Source organism: Notamacropus eugenii, chromosome 2 (genome assembly GCF_028372415.1).
Source record: "Notamacropus eugenii isolate mMacEug1 chromosome 2, mMacEug1.pri_v2, whole genome shotgun sequence".
Lineage (NCBI taxonomy): Eukaryota > Metazoa > Chordata > Mammalia > Diprotodontia > Macropodidae > Notamacropus > Notamacropus eugenii.
Window position 1 is genome coordinate 103,275,689 of NC_092873.1, and position 17,700 is coordinate 103,293,388.

At 44.4% G+C, this 17,700-nt stretch overlaps 1 protein-coding gene across 1 annotated transcript; it reads left to right on the plus strand.

The window, feature by feature from the left end:
• Nucleotides 1-789: 789 nt before the first annotated feature.
• Nucleotides 790-15,807, plus strand: LOC140526139 (H-2 class II histocompatibility antigen, E-S beta chain-like). The gene is made up of 6 exons (XM_072642097.1): nt 790-991; nt 11,818-12,087; nt 13,527-13,808; nt 14,300-14,410; nt 14,898-14,921; nt 15,092-15,807. Exons 1-6 carry the CDS (start codon nt 892-894, stop codon nt 15,103-15,105), a joined length of 801 nt encoding a protein of 266 aa, XP_072498198.1. The 5' UTR covers nt 790-891; the 3' UTR covers nt 15,106-15,807.
• The last annotated feature ends 1,893 nt before the right edge of the window (nt 15,808-17,700 follow it).

Below are 17,700 nucleotides of genomic sequence, written 5' to 3' on the forward strand. Positions count from 1 at the left end.
AATGCCTAGCTTATATCCCTCTGCTTGACTCCTTCCCCCCAAATACTGGTTACACCAAAGATGATAATAAATCACAAATAATGAATAAATCCACTTATCCAAGCGAAACAGCAAACAGAAATCAGAGAAGCTGTCAGGTTAGAATGATATAACATACACAAGAGTCAATCAGCACTTTGTCTGGGAATGAGTTAAGTTTTCAGACTTTGTCAGATTCTTTATTGAAATCCAGCTTTAATACATCTACAACATTCTCCTGATCGATCAGTTTGGTTACAGTGTCAGAAAGGAAAGGTTCATCTGACATCACCTATTTTTGATGAAGCCTTAATGGCCTTTATACAATCACTCTTCCCTTTCAAAATGCTCACAAACCATATCTTTTATAAAATGTTTTAAATTTTTTTTGAGAGTCAAAAGCAAAATTCATTGAACCACATACTGCACACTTGTCCATCTTCCCTTTTTCAAAATATTGGAACATTTATTCTCCATTTTTATGGGACCTACTACAGTAGTGAAGACTTTCACTGATCTACACTAGCAGCTCAGCTGCAGCTCCCTAACATTTGGCTACTGTAATAGTCCAAGCAAGACGTGACCTCTGGGGCCCCTTCCTTCCCTGATATTCTGTGATTTCTGGGCCCTTTTTGTTTTCTTCACCAGAAAAATATTAGAACAGACCCTGCAAAAGGAACTTCTGCCTGGGAACTAATGATGCACTTCATTCCTAATGCTGATTGGCTCTCTCAGCTTTGAGGTTGCCCAACCCTCCGGTGGAGAAGAGAGTCTGTAAATTAGTCAAGTAGACGTTGGGGTAGTTCCCATAAAGAGAAGACCAGTCTGACTCTTAGACATCTCTGGGTCCTTCAGTCTCATCTTATCTCCAGGATGCTGTGTGTCTTGCTCCCCAGGGGCATCTGGACAGAAGTTCTGTCTGTGACCCTGCTGGTGCTGACTTCCCAGGTGGCTGCAGGCAGACATGCCCCAAGTAAGTACTGAGCAGAAGCTCCCTAGAGAGCCCAGGTGGGGCCCGAGGGGAGCACTCTTCACTCTGGGCCCAGACCAAAGGAAGGACCTGGGCCAGGATGGTCCTCAGAGAGATGAGCAGTGGGTGAGACTGGGTTTCAGGCTCCCGTCCCAACTAACTCTTCCTTATGTCCTTGTTTCCTTTCCCCCTTTTCCTTGGCATTCAGGGACTTCATGCAGCCTCTCCTCCAAGAGCTGAGGCTCCAGGCAGTTTGCCAATAAGTAGTTATGAAGAAGGGCACTCTGCTGATGCCAAGGATAGAAAGAAAGGTCAAAGACAGTTCCTGTTCTCAAGGAGCTCACAATCTAAAGAGGGAGTCAACAGGTGAACAAATCTATGTGAACAAAACAGATACAGGAGAAATGGGATGTGATAAAGAGAGGGAAGGCACTGACATTAAGGAGGATAATGACAGGCATCCTGAAGGTGGAGTTGGAGCTGATGCTAGGAGTAAGCCAGAGAGAAGAAGATTCTGAGAATGGGGAGCATCAGAGAGAGCCCAGAGTTGGGAGAGGGAAAAATGTATGGGAGGAAGAACAGGAAGGCCAGTGTCACTGGACAGCAGAGTTCTGGGGTTCTGGGAATAAAAAGTTAAGAAGACTAGAAAAATAGGAGGAGCCAGGCTGTGAAGGGCCTTCAGGGCCAAGCAGAGGATTTTATACTTGAGCCTGGAGGAGAGAAGGAGTCACTGGAGTTTATTGATTTAGCGGGAGGACATGGTCTCAAAATGCCAAGGTTTCCCACTCTGTCTAAATGTTTCTGTCCTGAACATCATCACAGCATCTGCCTAAACTACTGGAAATATTTAAATTTTGCTGTTATTGGGGGAGGAAGGCATAGACTTTCCTGGATTAATTTCCAAGGTATAATTTCAAGGCCATAAGTGAAGCTGGAGTTTGGTTTTCATGAATAACATCACAGTGGAGTAGGAGAAAGTCTCCCCATCTATTCCTCAGAGGCAAGTTAGAAGCAGTTATTGGGCTGGATAAACCAAGGGGATCAGGCTGACTTTTTTCTGTCTTTATGGTCCCTTATTAATGGGCTGAAAAAGAGAGGTGTAGACTCAATGTTCCCTAGTCCCCCACTTCCCCCGATCAGACAGGGCTTGCATTCCTGGACCCCTGCCTGCCGGTGCCATCTCTGGTCTCCACAACGCTACTGCTCTCCCTGAAGCCCAGACCTGGATCACAGGGTCTCTTCCATAATTCAGGAGGGGTGTGAGATCTTTTGTCCTGGTCAGGAAGGGAGCCCTCTGAGATGGGGCACAAACCTCTTCCAGCTAGTGTGAGTATAGTTGGGGAGCACTGTCTATATTATTGCCCCTGCAGCCTGGCCTGGCACCTGACCTGGCCAATCACGGTCTCTTTCTGGTCCTAACCTGCTCTAGAGCAGTCTTCCAAGATCTAACCCACGATCTACCTTTGAACTTTGTGTCCTGCACTGCCTCTTGGGGGAGAGCATGCCATAGGTAACACCCAGTCTCCATGGCTGGGCAAGAGAGAAGGGGCCTTCTAGAGATAGTATGTCATTGCCTGAGTAAGGGGAGACCCAAGGGCAGGGGATGTCCTAGTCCTAGCAGGGTGAAGGTTGGTTACTTCAGCTGACAACTCCAGGATCATCTAGGTATCAGCCATGCGTGTACTGAGCAGGTGCTGTCCCCATGTGGCCAATCATTCAAACTACACAATATTCAAATAGCCTCCCAGCTAGAAATGAATCAAACTTTTATTAAGCTCTTACTTTGTGCCAGGCACTGTGTTAAGTGTGGGGGATACAAAGAAAGGTAAAAGTCCCTGGAGATGACAACATGAAAACAACTGTGAGCAAACAAGTTATTTTTAGGACAATTTAGAAATAACCAATGGAGGGAAGTTGCTAGAATTAAGAGGGACTGGCAAAGACTTTCTGTAGAAGATGGGATTTTAGTTGGGACTTTGAAGGAAGCCAAGGGAGCCATGAGTCAAGTCTGAGGAGGGAAAGCATTCCAGACCTGGGGACAGCCAGAGGAAATGCCCAGACCTGGGAGCTGGAGTGTCTAGTAGGAGGGTGTTAACCTGAAAGTTTGGTTAAAGTAGAGGCAACAGGCTAAATGCATACATTTTCATTATTTATTATAGATTAATTCATTCTCTTAAAAGTAACAGTACGTGGAGTCCAAGGAGCTAGATATCAAATCTAGCTACCAAATACCAAAAACAGCCAGCCTTAGGACAAAAAAGGTGTTCTGTGTCCTTCAGATTTAAAGTCTCCATAAGTGATTAACTAGACCGTTAGAAAGGAATTTCTTAACTGTGTAGGTTGTAAATACAATAAGATAACAGAGTTTGGCAAAGTTTCAAATAGAAATTACAACCCAAGATGCCTGTGTTTTCTTTACCATTAACACGCCATAATATAGTATATGTCTACAAATATTAAGATGTGGCAAACGTCCCATTATTCAAGATAGTGTCTTAGGTTAGAGGTCTGGTAAGGAATGTTAAGTCAGCCCTGGCTAGCTTTTGTTGACATAGGAAGAAGCACTCTCTGAGTTTGCTTCAGAGAGAACAAAGAGATTATTCCAAAATTTTATATTACATATTATCAAGGGACAGCAGGGCAGCCAGAGTCACAGGGTCACAGAGTACATGAGTGGGGGAGGGGAGTGCGGAATAAGGAGACTGAAAAGGTAGGAGGGACCAACATGTGAAGGGCTTTGAAGGCCAAACAGGATTTTGAAATTTGATGCTGGAGGGGACAGGGAATCACCAGAGTTTATTGAGCAGGTGGGTGACAGGGTCTGGTCTGTGCTTTAGGAAGATCTATTTGACGGCTGAATGAGGGATGGAAAAGAATAGGGAAACACTGGGGGCAGGCACACCCAGCAGCAACCTATTACAATAGTGCAGGTTGAAGGTGATGAGGGCCTGCATCAGGGCCATGGCAACATCAGAGGAGAAAACGGGGCACATTCAAGATACATCAAAGGTAAAATTGCTAAGTTTTGACAACAAATTCAATATGGGCGATGAGAGTGAGGATAACAGAGATTGTGAGCCAAGGTGACTGGGCGATGAGGGTACCTCACATTGGTGAGAACCCAATAGGGAGAGTACCCATATCTCTAGGAGAATGAGCTCAGAAAAGTGCAAGCATAAGGAGGAACTAAGGGAGTGTCTATAGCCTTTGGCTTGGGCTGACATTTCATGTGGGCACAAGTGGAGAAGAAGGCTAGAAAGGGACATGGGAACAGAGGTGGAGAAGACCTTGATTTCTAGGCTTAAGAAGTTGTTCTTTAAACAGCAATGGAGAGTAATAGGGTGAGCTGGGGGCTTTGGAGAAAAGATTCTAAACCACAGAGAGCAGTCTCTGGAGCTTGGCAGAGAGCCATGTTGCAGACTGTCATCCTGAGAGGAAGGACTGGGCTGAGTAAGGCAGTCACAGGTATGAGGATGGACTCAGGGCTTATCAGCACAGCCAGCTCAAGGGTTCAGGGAAGCAAAGAGGGGCCAGAGGCTCTAGATGTGTCCAAGATTCAGAAGTGCAAGGTCAGAAATTTGGTAACATCAAGATTTAAAAATGGGAAAATGTTAGAACACATTTTCCCACTTTCAGATTTTGAATTTACCAAGAGGACAGGCAAATGTCTAAGAAACCAGGATGCTAAACATGTCAGGTTAGAATCAAGCGCATTTAGAATCGAGGGTTAGAATCGAGTGCCTCAAGGGGTCCAGGTCTGACTTGCTTGAATTGGAGACCACATTGGAATGCACGCTCTTTCACTGGGGGAATTGTCTTTAGTTTTGTATTTGCATTTCTAATGCTTCTCATTTGGTAATTAGTAAATGTTTTTTTTTCATTCATTTATTTACTTAAGACTACTATTATAAACCCAGATCACCGAGTTTTAAGTGAGAGTCCTTTGGATGCAGATGAATATTTAGAAGGATTTGTCTGTAAAAGGAATTAGAGAAATAGGATATAATCTAGTGAGGGACAAGAGAACAGAATGAAGGACACTTCTATTTATTGTATATTTGTCTGTATTTCAGCACTCATACTCAAATGGATCTATGATCTTACTGATTCAAAAGTTCCTTCCAAAGTGCAGATCTTACCTCATTGGTGCCTGTCCATTCTCTGTGACTCTTATCCATACTATCCCATAAATTTCCCTGTGGAGTCCACCCAGGTTCATAGCAGTCATTCTACTCTCTCCTGACATTGGAAGGATATCTGTGGATCTCACTGTCTGTCCATGCATCATCCTTTTTGTCTTGCCCTGTATGTAGCCCCTCTTGTCTTCCTATCATATGTTTCCTTGATGATATTTTTGACACCCTTTCCCTCTTTGGAATGTTTATATATTTCATATATCTACCATATGCCTTGACAGTGCCTTGTGTTTGATAGCCATGCTTAATTCTTCAGAGGCAGTTATAATCCATATTTTTCTGCCATATAACAATACCAGGAAAATATTAGCATTGTGAAGACGAACTCTTGCTTTCATGAAAAGCTTGGGGTTAGGTAAAGGAGCTGTGGGATTTTCTGGCTGAAATCTAACCATTCTCCTCCTGGTGATCAACTTTGTGCCCAACTCATGACCCATCTGTATGTCTATCCCAGACAGCTAGACTGATGGACAAGCTCTATGGAATGTTCATCCGAGTGGTCTTCATTCACTTGGTGTTTACAGTTTGAATGGTAGGCCAAACTTCTTTGACTGATTACAAATTTCTTCCAGAAGGTTTTTCAGTGTTCCAAGTCTTCTTAGAGTCAGTCCAATGTCATCCACAAGAAGAAATGGCTTGGCAAGTAATAGAGAAAAATAGGAAAACTACAATGTGTGTCAGAACTATTATTCAATATTAATTCTGGACCATTTAAAATAGATAGACAGTGTAAAAGACCCAATAATATACATGCCAAAATAGACACAGGAACTATATGGAGAAAAATATAAAACATTTTTGTATAAATAAAGTCATATCTAAATAATTTAAGTAACATTTATATTACATGGTTAGGTAACATTGATATGATGAAAATGACAATTTTATCTAACTAATCTATTTATGTATTGCCATCCCAATTAAATTACTAAAAAATTGCCTTACTGAGTTAGAAAAAAAATAATAACAGTGTTCATTTGGAAGAACAAAAGTCAGGAATTTTAAAGAAACCAGGAAAAAAAAGATGTAAAGAAAGCAGATTCAGTAATATCAGAACTTGTTATATTAAAAGGTGACAGCATTGTTGAGGTATAAAATGGATAATTTTGATTATTTTAAATTAAAATTTTCTTGAATAAATAAAACCCATGAAGCCAAGAATAGAAGGAATTCATAAAATTGGGAAAAATTTTCATAGACAATATTTCTGATTATGTTGGAATATTGTTGTGGTGTAGGAAATGATGAGCTTGTTGATTTAGAAAAACATGGAAAGACTTGGACTTATAAAGGCAGATGCTGTCCACTGTCAGAGAAACAGATGAGAAACAGAAATAAGCACAGTATGGTCTAAGATATATGTTTATGAGTTTATATGTGTATTTACGTGTATGTTTATAGATACATACACATATATGTATTTACATATAAACATATGTGTGTGTAAATTATAACCTTCTGGCAAGGGGAGGGAGGGAAAAATAAAGTAAAATGTGCACAACAGAGAACAAAAGAAAACCTATAAAGAAGCAAAGTAAAGCTGGATAGCTTTGAAATCAATATGTAGTATTTATTATACAGGTTTTCTTGAAATGCAAATTTATTGTTCTGTATTCAATCCTCTCTTATGTTATGCTGTGTACACGGCAATGTTTGTTTTTCTTTTCTTATTTTGTATTTAACTTTAAAATAATCTTAAAAACTTAAAAAAGAAGAGGAAGAAATATCTGGGGAACCTCTCACTGTCCATGGGGAATTCTTCTTTGACCTGGACACTGCACTCGATCTCTTCTATCACAATGGCCAATATTGTTGGCAAATAAACACTTCAGAGTTTTTCTGTGAAGGACAGTGCAGCCACGTAGCACTTGGACTCCAACAACAGTCCTGGATGTGCTTAACATGGAGGTAAAAATAACTGCAAAGACAACAATGACAAGAAAAGCAACTAGATTACCAAGTGTTTATAGAGGAGATTTGTGCTAGAAATGACACAGTTGTGAGGGCATCAAGGGACAAGTATTCAAGGGATCTGAAGGAGGGAAAGATCCTGGAAATTACTGGACCTTATTGATACCCAAAGGAAAGATGACTGAGAGAGCATCAGTAACTACTGACTTACATGCCAATTCTTTGTGATTCAACAATGGACTAAACCTTTACCATTTCAAAATTAACTACAAAATGTATAGAATATAAGATCCCATCATTCTTATTGTTTGTTAATTAGGAGCCTTTGATTCCATAATCATTCAAAATTTTCTGAAAGACTGAAAAACAGAAATTACTTCGCTCCATGTTCCTCTGATGATAAGTACCCAGTTAGGCAGAAAAAAATTTAATATTCCTACTAATAATTTACACTTATGTTAAAAATAGACCAGCCTTACAATCCATACAAGAAAGTGTGAAAGGGATGAAAAATGCCGATTGTTCAGATTATGACATTCTAATTAATGCATCACTCTGCACATTTAGAGGAAGCTCTGCAGATGGATAATAGATTGGACCCAGAACTGAAAAAAAGGAATGGAGTTGGTTGGGTTACATTTGGGAAATGGCTCAGTGCCTCTCCCACTTCCAAATGGCTCCCAGTTCAAAGTGTGGTTTGTTTCTTTTTGTTTGTTTTTTTTTTTTAGCGCAAATGTTTTTTTCTGCTTCAGAATCTTAAGGTTGCAATTTCCAAAAAGAGATGCAGTAGTCAGTTGTGACCTTTTCTCAGTGATAACCTGTCCTTATGAATGATAGTAAGAAAGATCATGGAGGAAATGTATGATTGGAAAGCAAGTTGGATGGGTCTTATTGGTAACCTCAGAATTTCCAAAGACCTACAGTTATTCCTCTAGTTTGCTGGGGTGGGTGTTCTATAGAGGATCTATGGAAAAATCACACAAGAGGAGCAAGTGTGGATAGGTTTTGCTCTGTACTGATAGAAGGAAGACCCATTGGGATGGGTCAGAAAATCAAAGTACCTTCTACTGACATGGGCTCTCTTGCTACAATTTGCTTTCCATGAAATAGAGACTGACACATTTATTGACTCCATTTTACTGAGGAAGTAATTGATTTAGAGAGAAGTGATTAGCACAAGGTCTCAGACTCATCTGCACAACTGGGATTGGAAGCCCTGTGTTCTGTCTACAGACAGTGTGATCCAGTGGAAAGAAGTCAGGAGGCCTGGGTTCAAGGCTTGATCCCTCCTTTCCTACTTTAGTGACCTTGGGCAAGTCACATCACTTTCTTAAGTCTCAGCATCCCCATTTATAACACGAGGAGGTAGAACAGCATGGCAGCTAACTTCCCTTCCAGTTCTTCATTGAATGGTCTGATTATTTTAAAATTGGTGGATTCCCCACCTCTTCCATAAAGAAATGTACCTCCCCTCAATCCCTCAATTATCTCTCTTAGGAGTTTAATCTCCCTTCAAGGCTCAGATTTTGCAAGAGACAGTTCAAAACCAGAAAATGTTGACAGTAGATGAAACCGTGATCTCCTCTTATATGCTGTTTGGTTTTGTAAAGTGTATGTTAAATTTAACAGGAGAGGACCCAAACTGCCCTGCTTGTCTCTGTCCCTTTTTGACATTTCTTCTGGTCTTGGTATTTCAAAAAATGTTTCCCTGATTATTTTTTCTGTCATTTTTTGCATCATTATCACTACCCATCAGTCACTCAGACCTAAACCAAAAACTTCCCCACCCCCACAAATGGGAGCCCTGTGTCTTTGGGCTGTGACTGAAATGTCTGGCTTATTCCCTGCCTCTGGTCCATCACCTCTTTGCCAAGAGATGGGAAGTGCTTCAGTCTGTGTCTCCTGGAACCTTGATGGGTCACTGCACTGCCCTGAGTCTGAAGTCTTTTAAAGCTGTTTTCCTTCAGACTATTGTCATTGAGGAAACTGGCCTCCTTGTTCTGCTCCCTTCTCTCTGCATCAGTTCAGACAGTGTTTCCTGCGATTCACTGGATCCATCCCTTTCATCGCTTGTCACAGACCAAGGACACACTTCTACTCTTAGAACAGAATGTGTTTAGTTGTTTCTCAAACAGTGGCACCCACTTTGTCTCCAGGTACCTGCTACAGCAAAAAGTGCTGCTATGTGTATACACACCCACATACAGACCTATCTCATCATATGTATATGTTATATGTATTTGTGTACATATATGTATGTATGTGTGTGAGTGTATGTATGTATCTCAGCTATGTGTCTTCTACCTTTGACTTTCTTTGGGGTATATGCCTAGTACTGTTATTTCTGGGCCAATGAAGGATATATATAACATAGTGACATTTTGTGTCCAAATCATAAATTTCTTTCTTTTGAAAAATATATTTTCAATCAGCAAAAACTGCCTTTCCCACCCTGAAACTTATACTTCTCCCTTTCAGACTGAGAGGAAAACCCATGTCCCCATTATAAACATGCACAGTCAAGTTATACAAAGTTTTGCACTGGCCATTTAAAACAATTCTCCTTCTGCATCCTGAGTCTTCTTGACTGGGAAGTGGGTGCCATGTTTCATCATCAGTCCTCTGCAGTCTTGGTTGGTTATTACGGTGATCAGATTTCCTAAGTCTGTCAAAGTTGTTTGTCTTCATATTGTTGTCATTGTAAATTCTTCTGCTGGTTCCATCCACTTCATTCTGCATCCGTTCACACTATCAGTCAGTCAATAAACATTTATTAAGCACCTACTGTGTGCCAGGCACTGTGCTAAGTTTAAGTACTGGGGATGCAGAAAGAGACCAAACCCCACACCCAGCCTGGGTGACAGGAGGATGGCGGTGCCTTTATTGGTGACAGTTTGGATGTTCAATAAGAAGGGGCACTGGAAGCATTCCTACAAAGAACCTCAGCTGTGAGCAGATTCTTAGCTTTGTAAAAATATTTCACCTTGGCTAGATGGGATTCTGCTCACGTGATTATCCTATGTATTTACCTTCCTTTCTTACCAGACTCCTACACAAAGTGCCTGCACACACTGTCTGCACACTTCTCTCTCTCATGCCTCAGTCCTTGGCAGTCTGGCTTCCCACCTCATAATTCTATTGAGACTGCTGTCTCCAAAGTGACCAAGGATCTATGTCTTCATTGCCAAGGCTGATGGTCTCTTCTCAGGCTTCCTACTTCAGGAACTTTCTGCTGAATCTGCCCCTGTCAGCCTCCCTCAGCTCCTGGGTGTTCTCTCCTCTCTGGGTTTTTGTGACTGCTCTCTCTTGGTTCTCTCCTTACCTGTGTGGTCACTTTTCTTAGTCCCCTTGGCAGGCTCATCATCCACATCCTGTGCCCTAAATGGGGTTGTTTCCTGAGGGTCTGACCTGGGCCCTCCCCTGTTCTCTCTGGGACTTCCTCAGCTCCAGTAGAGTTCATTCGCATGTCTGTTCAGATGACTCCTAGATCTGTGTTTCCTGCCCCTGTGTCTGTCCAGCATCTCCTGCTGCTTCCTGGATATTTCATACCTGAGGTGTCTAAGCTCTCTTAAACACATGTTGAAAACTGAACTCATTGCTTTCACCCAAATCCAAACCTTTTTCAGATTTTCCTCTTCCTAAGGAACATATTACAATTATATATTTATATTTCCAGCACCTAACAGGGTAGCCAGCACACAGTAAGCAGTTAACAAATGTTTATTTATTAGATGACTCTCTTTGGGGAAGTACAGCTCTGCACAGAGAAGGGAAGATAGTTAAGTATAAGAAGATCAAGGAATCCATGAATTGGGAGTGGTGCAGAGGGCAGGCCAGGCATGGAGGCTGTTCACATGTGTGGAGGTGGGAGATGAAATGCTGAGTTTGGCGAGCAGCAAGTGGTGGGTTTGACTAAAACATAAATTGTGTGTGAGAAGGAGTAATAGGGGATGCTGGAAAGGCAGGCTGGGCTCAGACTGGGAGGGCTCTGAGGGCCAAGGTCAGGGCTCTGAAATTTCTCCAGGGGTCCATAGGGAGCCAGCACAGCTTCTTGAGGAGCTGCATTAAGTGGTCAGCTACATTTTCTAAAAATTACTTTGTCACTTGTGGGGGGGGATATCACTCAGTAATAAGCATTATTAAGCGCTCCCCATGTGCCAGGCACTGTGCTGGGGGCTCGTTTACACATAAACTCGAGTCATTTCCTGCCCTGGAGGAGCTCACCTTCTAGAAGGAGGAGGAGGATGTAAGACGTGCCCAGGAGGGGGACTGGGGAGGGAGCCCAGGTCCAGCAGAACTGGAGCAGAGCCGGCCATGGCGAGGGTCATATTGGGGTGATTGCTGTCCCCTGATCAGAGAGGACAGAGGGCTGTGACCTCCGGGGTCATGGAGGTGTGGGGGGGTCTCTGCAGAGGGGCCGGGAGGGGGTTAAACTGGGGGGAGGAGGACTCGGGGTAAAATGTCCTGGGAGTGTTTGCACCAGACAGACAGGAGCGGTCCGGGAACCTGGAGGTCTGGGTTCTAGTCCTGCTCCAGTCCAGGTTTGCGGGGGGACCTCGGGAAAGTGGCTTGTGGTCTCTGGGCCTCGGAGGGGGCGGGGCTGAGCATGCGCAGGAAGGGCCGGGGATGTTGGTCACATTCTCCTTGGTCAGGCCCCGTTTGCGGTCGTAGGGTCGAGGGCGGGGTGTCCGCAGGGCTGACCCTCCCCCGGTGTCCCCTCAGAGGACTTCATGAAGCAGTTGAAGGGCGAGTGTCACTTTGTGAACGGGACGCAGCAGGTGCGGTTTGTGCTCAGAAGCATCTACAACCGGGAGGAGATCGTGCGCTTTGACAGCGCCGTGGGGGAGTACGTGGCGGTGTCGGAGCTGGGGCGGCGCGAGGCTGAGGCTTGGAACAAACAGAAGGAGCTCCTGGAGCAGAGACGGGCCGAGGTGGACACTTACTGCAGGCACAACTACGGGGTGTTTAAGCCCTTCTCAGTGCCCAGGCGCGGTGAGTGTGGGCCCCGGGAGGGGAGGAGGTCCCAGGGAGAGGGAGGAGGGAGCGGGGGGGGGGGCGTCCTGGGGAGGGGACAGAGCAGGGGGGAAGACAAGAGAAGGGGCTGGAAGGGAGCACAGGGGGAGGGGAGGCTGTGATGGGACGGGGCAGGTGGGGAGGAGGGAAGGGGGGGGTCACAGGAGCAGATGCAGGGACCCCCAGAGCAGGGGAGAGACGGGGGGAGCAGGAGAGGGGGAGGTCATGGATTGGGAGAGAGGAGGAAGGGAGGGGGCCAAGGGGGAGCAGCAGGGAAGGGAGAAGGGGGAAGGGACCCTCCTGGCCCACCACCTATTCTGGTTCCTCCTTTTCCTCAGTCAAATTCAGGTTTTCTTCCCTCCTCCAATTCTAATGGGGATTAATTACATTGGGAACAGGCCCCAAACCCTTCACCAATACATAACTCACATTTATGCAATGCCAAAGGGGTTAATAGGCAGCAGGTAGGGCAGGGGAAAGAGTGCCAGGCCTGGAGTCAGGAAGACTCCTCTCCCTCAGTTCAGATCTGGCCTCTGACTTTTCCTGGCTGTGTGACCCTGGGCAAGTCACTTAACCTTCTTTGCCAAAGTTTCCTCATATGTAAAATGAGCTGGAGAAGGAAATGTCCAACCACTCCAACATCTTTGCCATAAAAAATCCCAAGTAGCCTCAAAAAGAGTTATATACAAAAAGAGAGAGCAACAAAATAGTTAATATAAAATGAAATCCCCCAAGTCTTGAGTGCCCAGGCTTCATGAACCTTTTGAAGTCATGAATGAAACTTTGCATTTTTTATCCTTGAATCCAAACTCAGCAGAGACTTCCCATGGTCTGCTCTCTCCTATCTCAACCACATTCCCTCCCTCCCTTCCTTCTCCCAGCCTGCTGTGATAACTCTTTGAAATTATCTTTCTCCTCAGACCCACACATACTTCTGCTTCTCCCACGGCCCCTGGACTCTGGGTCAGGATGCTCAGGTTCCTACTGGGCCTAGATATTCACCACTGTTCCCCTGATTCAAGATTTTTTCAGCGGATTGATACCATCTCTTAATATGTGACCTAGAAGTTTTTCTGAACATAGTTTATTATGTGCACTTATAATCTGCTTTTGGAAATAATCCTTTACAAATTATCTGTTTACAATGAAAAATCTTACCTACTAATTCCTTCCCATATCACTGAAACCTGATGAGCTGGGGCTGTGATACTTCAGCACCATGGACTCCTGGGCCCACTTCTTGCTAGTTCAGATTTCTAGTCTTAGGAGGGACTTAAATGTCTACCAAGATGCCCATTTCTGGCCCTGGGAAAGACAGAAGACCTGAGGCTGGTTGTGCATCACGTGGCAGAGGTGGTGGCTATACTAAGAAGTACTGTTCTGGCTCCCTCACTCAAGGTCTTTCTTCTTTCTTCCAGTTGAGCCCGAGGTGATTGTGTATCCATCAAAGCTGGCTCCCCTGGGACACCACAACCTGCTTGTCTGCTCTGTCACTGGTTTCTATCCTGGGGACATTGAAGTCAGGTGGTTCCTGAATGGGCAGGAGGAGACAGCTGGGGTTGTGTCCACAGGCCTGGTCAGCAATGGAGACTGGACTTATCAGATCTTGGTGATGCTGGAAATGACCCCCAAGCGTGGTGATGTCTACACCTGCCAAGTGGAGCACTCCAGCCTTCAGAAACCTGTCATCTTGGACTGGAGTGAGATAGAGCTCCCTCACCCTCCAGTTCTAACATTGCTAGGATGTGGAGCTAGCTCTGAGATCCCCTCAGTGTGAATTCTGGACCCTCTTTTCTTCTGCCCTGGGCTGATACAAACCCCATATAGTGCTACCCACCCTCCTCCCTATTCCCAGCCCAGCCACCTAATGGTAGTGCTGACCTAACAACTTTGGAGACCTTGTCAGCTTTCTCACTGGTCTCCACCTTGGGAGCTGGCCTCCTTCTGAGACTCTGTGATTAGCCTATAGACCCCTTTGTCCCAGGGTTGGGGAGCTAGACTTTGAGATGGATTGATGTCAGTTCTCCTGGTGAGCTTTTACTTCCTGAGTCCTGAAAGACCCTCTGCACATCAATCCATTCTTAGACAGGATTTACTTACCTTCTCAGTCTCCCCCTTCAGACCAGTCTACTCCCCACATGGAGCTGGCTCTTGAAGGAAAGTTTTGATCCTTGGTATCTCTCCTCTGCAGAAGCACAGTCTGAATCTGCCCAGAGTAAGATGCTGAGTGGAGTTGGGGGCCTCGTGCTGGGGCTGATCTTCTTTGGGGTTGGCCTCATTGTCCACAAGAGGAGTCAGAAAGGTGAGATAGTCTGGGGAAAGGCCTGAGGCCTCCTCCTATCCATGATCTTCTCTAGGACAGAGAGGATATTTGATTGTGCCAGAAATCTGGCCCCAGGTCAGGGGTGAAGGGGTGGTCTGACTCGGCCTTCAGCTCTTCTCCCTATACCCTCCCCCAGGAACTTATAGAAGGTGGTAAAGGGGCCAGATCCTAGGGCTCAAGGGTCTTAGGGAATCTCATATTCGCAATAGAGACAGCCTTGGGAGGGGTCTCAGGTTCCAGCCTTTAGCTCTTCCCCTGGCATTCTCTCCCCCTTGCCCCTATCCGCTCACACTGTTGTAGCTGGGTGGATGAAGCATCAATTAAGTGCTTCCTCTGTGGTGTTCAGTACTGGACTAAGCAGTGGCAGGAGCCCCCACTCCCACAGTGCTCAGAACCCTGGTGCCCTTTGCTTTTGTGACTCTAGGATTTACATGGATTTGTATGTCTGTTTCTCTTCCTTTCCCAGGAAATCGTGGTTCCCAACCAACAGGTAAGATCCTTGTACCCAGGTGGGATCAGGATTCTCATAGCTGCAGTATCTGCCCACTGGGATCTGAAGCTAAGAAGAGACTTGGGGGCTCTTAGTGGTAAGAAGTGGTTCTATTTCTGGATTCAGACCCACATGTAGACTCTTCTGTGCCTGTTCTGTGTCCTCTGCAGGGCTCCTGAGCTGATCCCTGAGCCTGTGTCCCCTGAAACTGTTGAGTCCCCAAGCCTCCCTCTCACGTTTGGAGGCCCCTGCTTGTGCCCAAATCTCCAGGAATTAGCTTTCCTGACCCCTTCCTTGGCATAGCTCCTTCCATGGACCTTTGACTGGCTGGACTCTTGGTATGTCTTCAAGAGATCTTCCAAGACCCCCTCCACCCTCCTTTGTTTCTGTATCTTTTTTCAATCCATTTTTATCCCTTGAACCTTCACCCAAGAATTAGAAGACTGAGAATCAACTGGTGCTTGGTGACATGAAGACAAAGTGAGGGGAGCAGAGGAGGAAACTTCAGCATTTGAGATTTGTAGAATCTGTCAAAGTATGAAATCCTTCCAGATGTGCAGATTGCGATCCAACTACACCTTTTCATCCTGGGGGTCTCTTGTCCATTTCCTTCCATAATTCCTACAGAAGTTGGTTAATCAACAAGCTAGTGGCTTTCCTGAGATGTTTCCTGATATTATGTAGATACCAGTGCCCTCACAGTCTGTGTGCCCAGAAGCCCTTAGCTTTCCCATGTGATGGGCCCCTCTCATTCTAGTGATCGTTCTCCCTGATGACTCTTCTATCACTTCTGCTCAGTTCTTATTTGATGATATATGGTAGCCTGTGCTGGCCTATCCTATGCCTCTCCACGGCACTTTTAAAAAATTAAAGTTTTAGTAATGCATTTTGTGTTCATGTTATATTCATTGCTTAATATATACCCTGCACCCGTTGCTTTTCCTCATAACAAATTTTTTTCTCCAAAGTTCCCTAATAACCATCACACAGATCACATGTATCCAGCAGTACATGCACAATACATACCCATAATCTCCCTACTTCCTCCATGAAATGTTTATTTTCTCTCCTCTGTGGCCAAGCTTCATAACTCCTGTTATATAAAATTCAGCATCATTTCCCCCATTTTGTAGTCTTGAGTGTGTTTCTTTGCTGGTTCTGCTCCCACTGTTCTGTATCAATTCATTTAAGTCTTCCCATGTTTCATTTTTGTTGTTTCTTCTGTTGCAACACAATTCCATTATGTTCCTATGCCACAGTTTGCTTAGCCCTTTCTCAGGTGATGGTCCCCTGCTTTGTTTCTACTTCTTTGCTACCGCAAAGTGTTGCAATGAATATTTTGATGTATATGCATATCTGAGATTTCCCCCCATCTTTTACATCATTGGCATATATGTTAAGCCACGGAATCTCAGCATCAAAGGGCATAGAGATTTGGACATTTTTGAGCATGATTCTAGGTTGTTTTTCACAAATTGTTGTACCAGTGCATAACTCCACAGGTAGGACATCAAGCTGCCTGTCTTTGTGTAGTCCTTCCCACAGGAACCATTTTCATGTTTTAGCACCTTGGAAGATTTGCTGGGGAATTGGTGAGACCTCAGAGTTATTTTAATTTCCATTTTTCTCATTGTTAGTGATTTGGAGCAAACTTGAGAACTCTTCATTTCCTTTGACCATTTATCTACTGGTAAAATCTCTTGAGAGTGTGTTCCTTCTGCATTGCTGAAGAAGACCATGCCATCAGAGATAATGACATGACTTGCACTTGAATTTGTTTTGAGTGAGGGAGGGCTGGGCAGGTCACCAGCCTCACTTCTCCAGAGCCATCTGAATCCAGTGACCTCATATTTCTCAGGATGACTGGAGATGACTCAGGATGAGGCAGTTGGGGTTAAGTCACTTGCCCAAGGTCACACAGCTAGTGAGTGTCAAATATTTGAGGTGAGATTTGAACTCAGGTCCTCCTGACTCCTGTGCTGGTCCTCTATCCACTCTACCACCTAGCTGCCCCTCCTTTATCAGAGACAACTGAGGCAAATGTGTTTTGTCCCATCAACAATTCTTTTAGCTGTTAATCTTGTCATGTAAAGGCTTCTCAGTTTCAGATCATCAAAATTGTTTTCTTCTCTGGTTTCTGCAAACTCCTATTTGGTGAACAATTCTCCCTTTAGTCATAGTTATCAAATCTACTCTGAAAACAGCCATTTCCTGGACCTTTTGAAGAAGTTAGCTTTTTATTAGTAACGATAATGGAATCTCACCTAAGATTCCCCTGAATTAGTGCCATTTGGGGTAAGTAGAAGGAAATTAATTGTTAAAAATCATCATACCATTTGCCCATAATGTTTAGCAGGAGATGCTTTTAAATCAGTGGATTTTGTGGTTAGTTCATTTCCATGGAAGGGGTGAGGCTGCCCAGAACTTACCTTTACCTAATGAAGCTTATGGGAGGCCCTTCTTGACCAGTAGTGGAAGTGTTAGAGTGGGTGGAAATGAGGATGCTGGGCCTCCTCTGCTCTGGATCCAAGTTGGGCTCTTCTCCCTCTTTGGAGAGTGCAGAAGCCTGTCAGTGTCAGAGCAGTAAGTGGGAGCTGGGGAGATGTGGGGAGATTAACAGCTTGTAAATGGCTGGTGAGAGATGAGATGCCCAAGATCACTCATCTACTTTCCTTTTTGTACAGAAACAATGTTGTTTGTGAGCAATATTTCAGTTTGCAGGTTCCCATAGATTCTAATACATTGGAATTTTAGTTTAGAGTATAAAGTAATAGAGTAT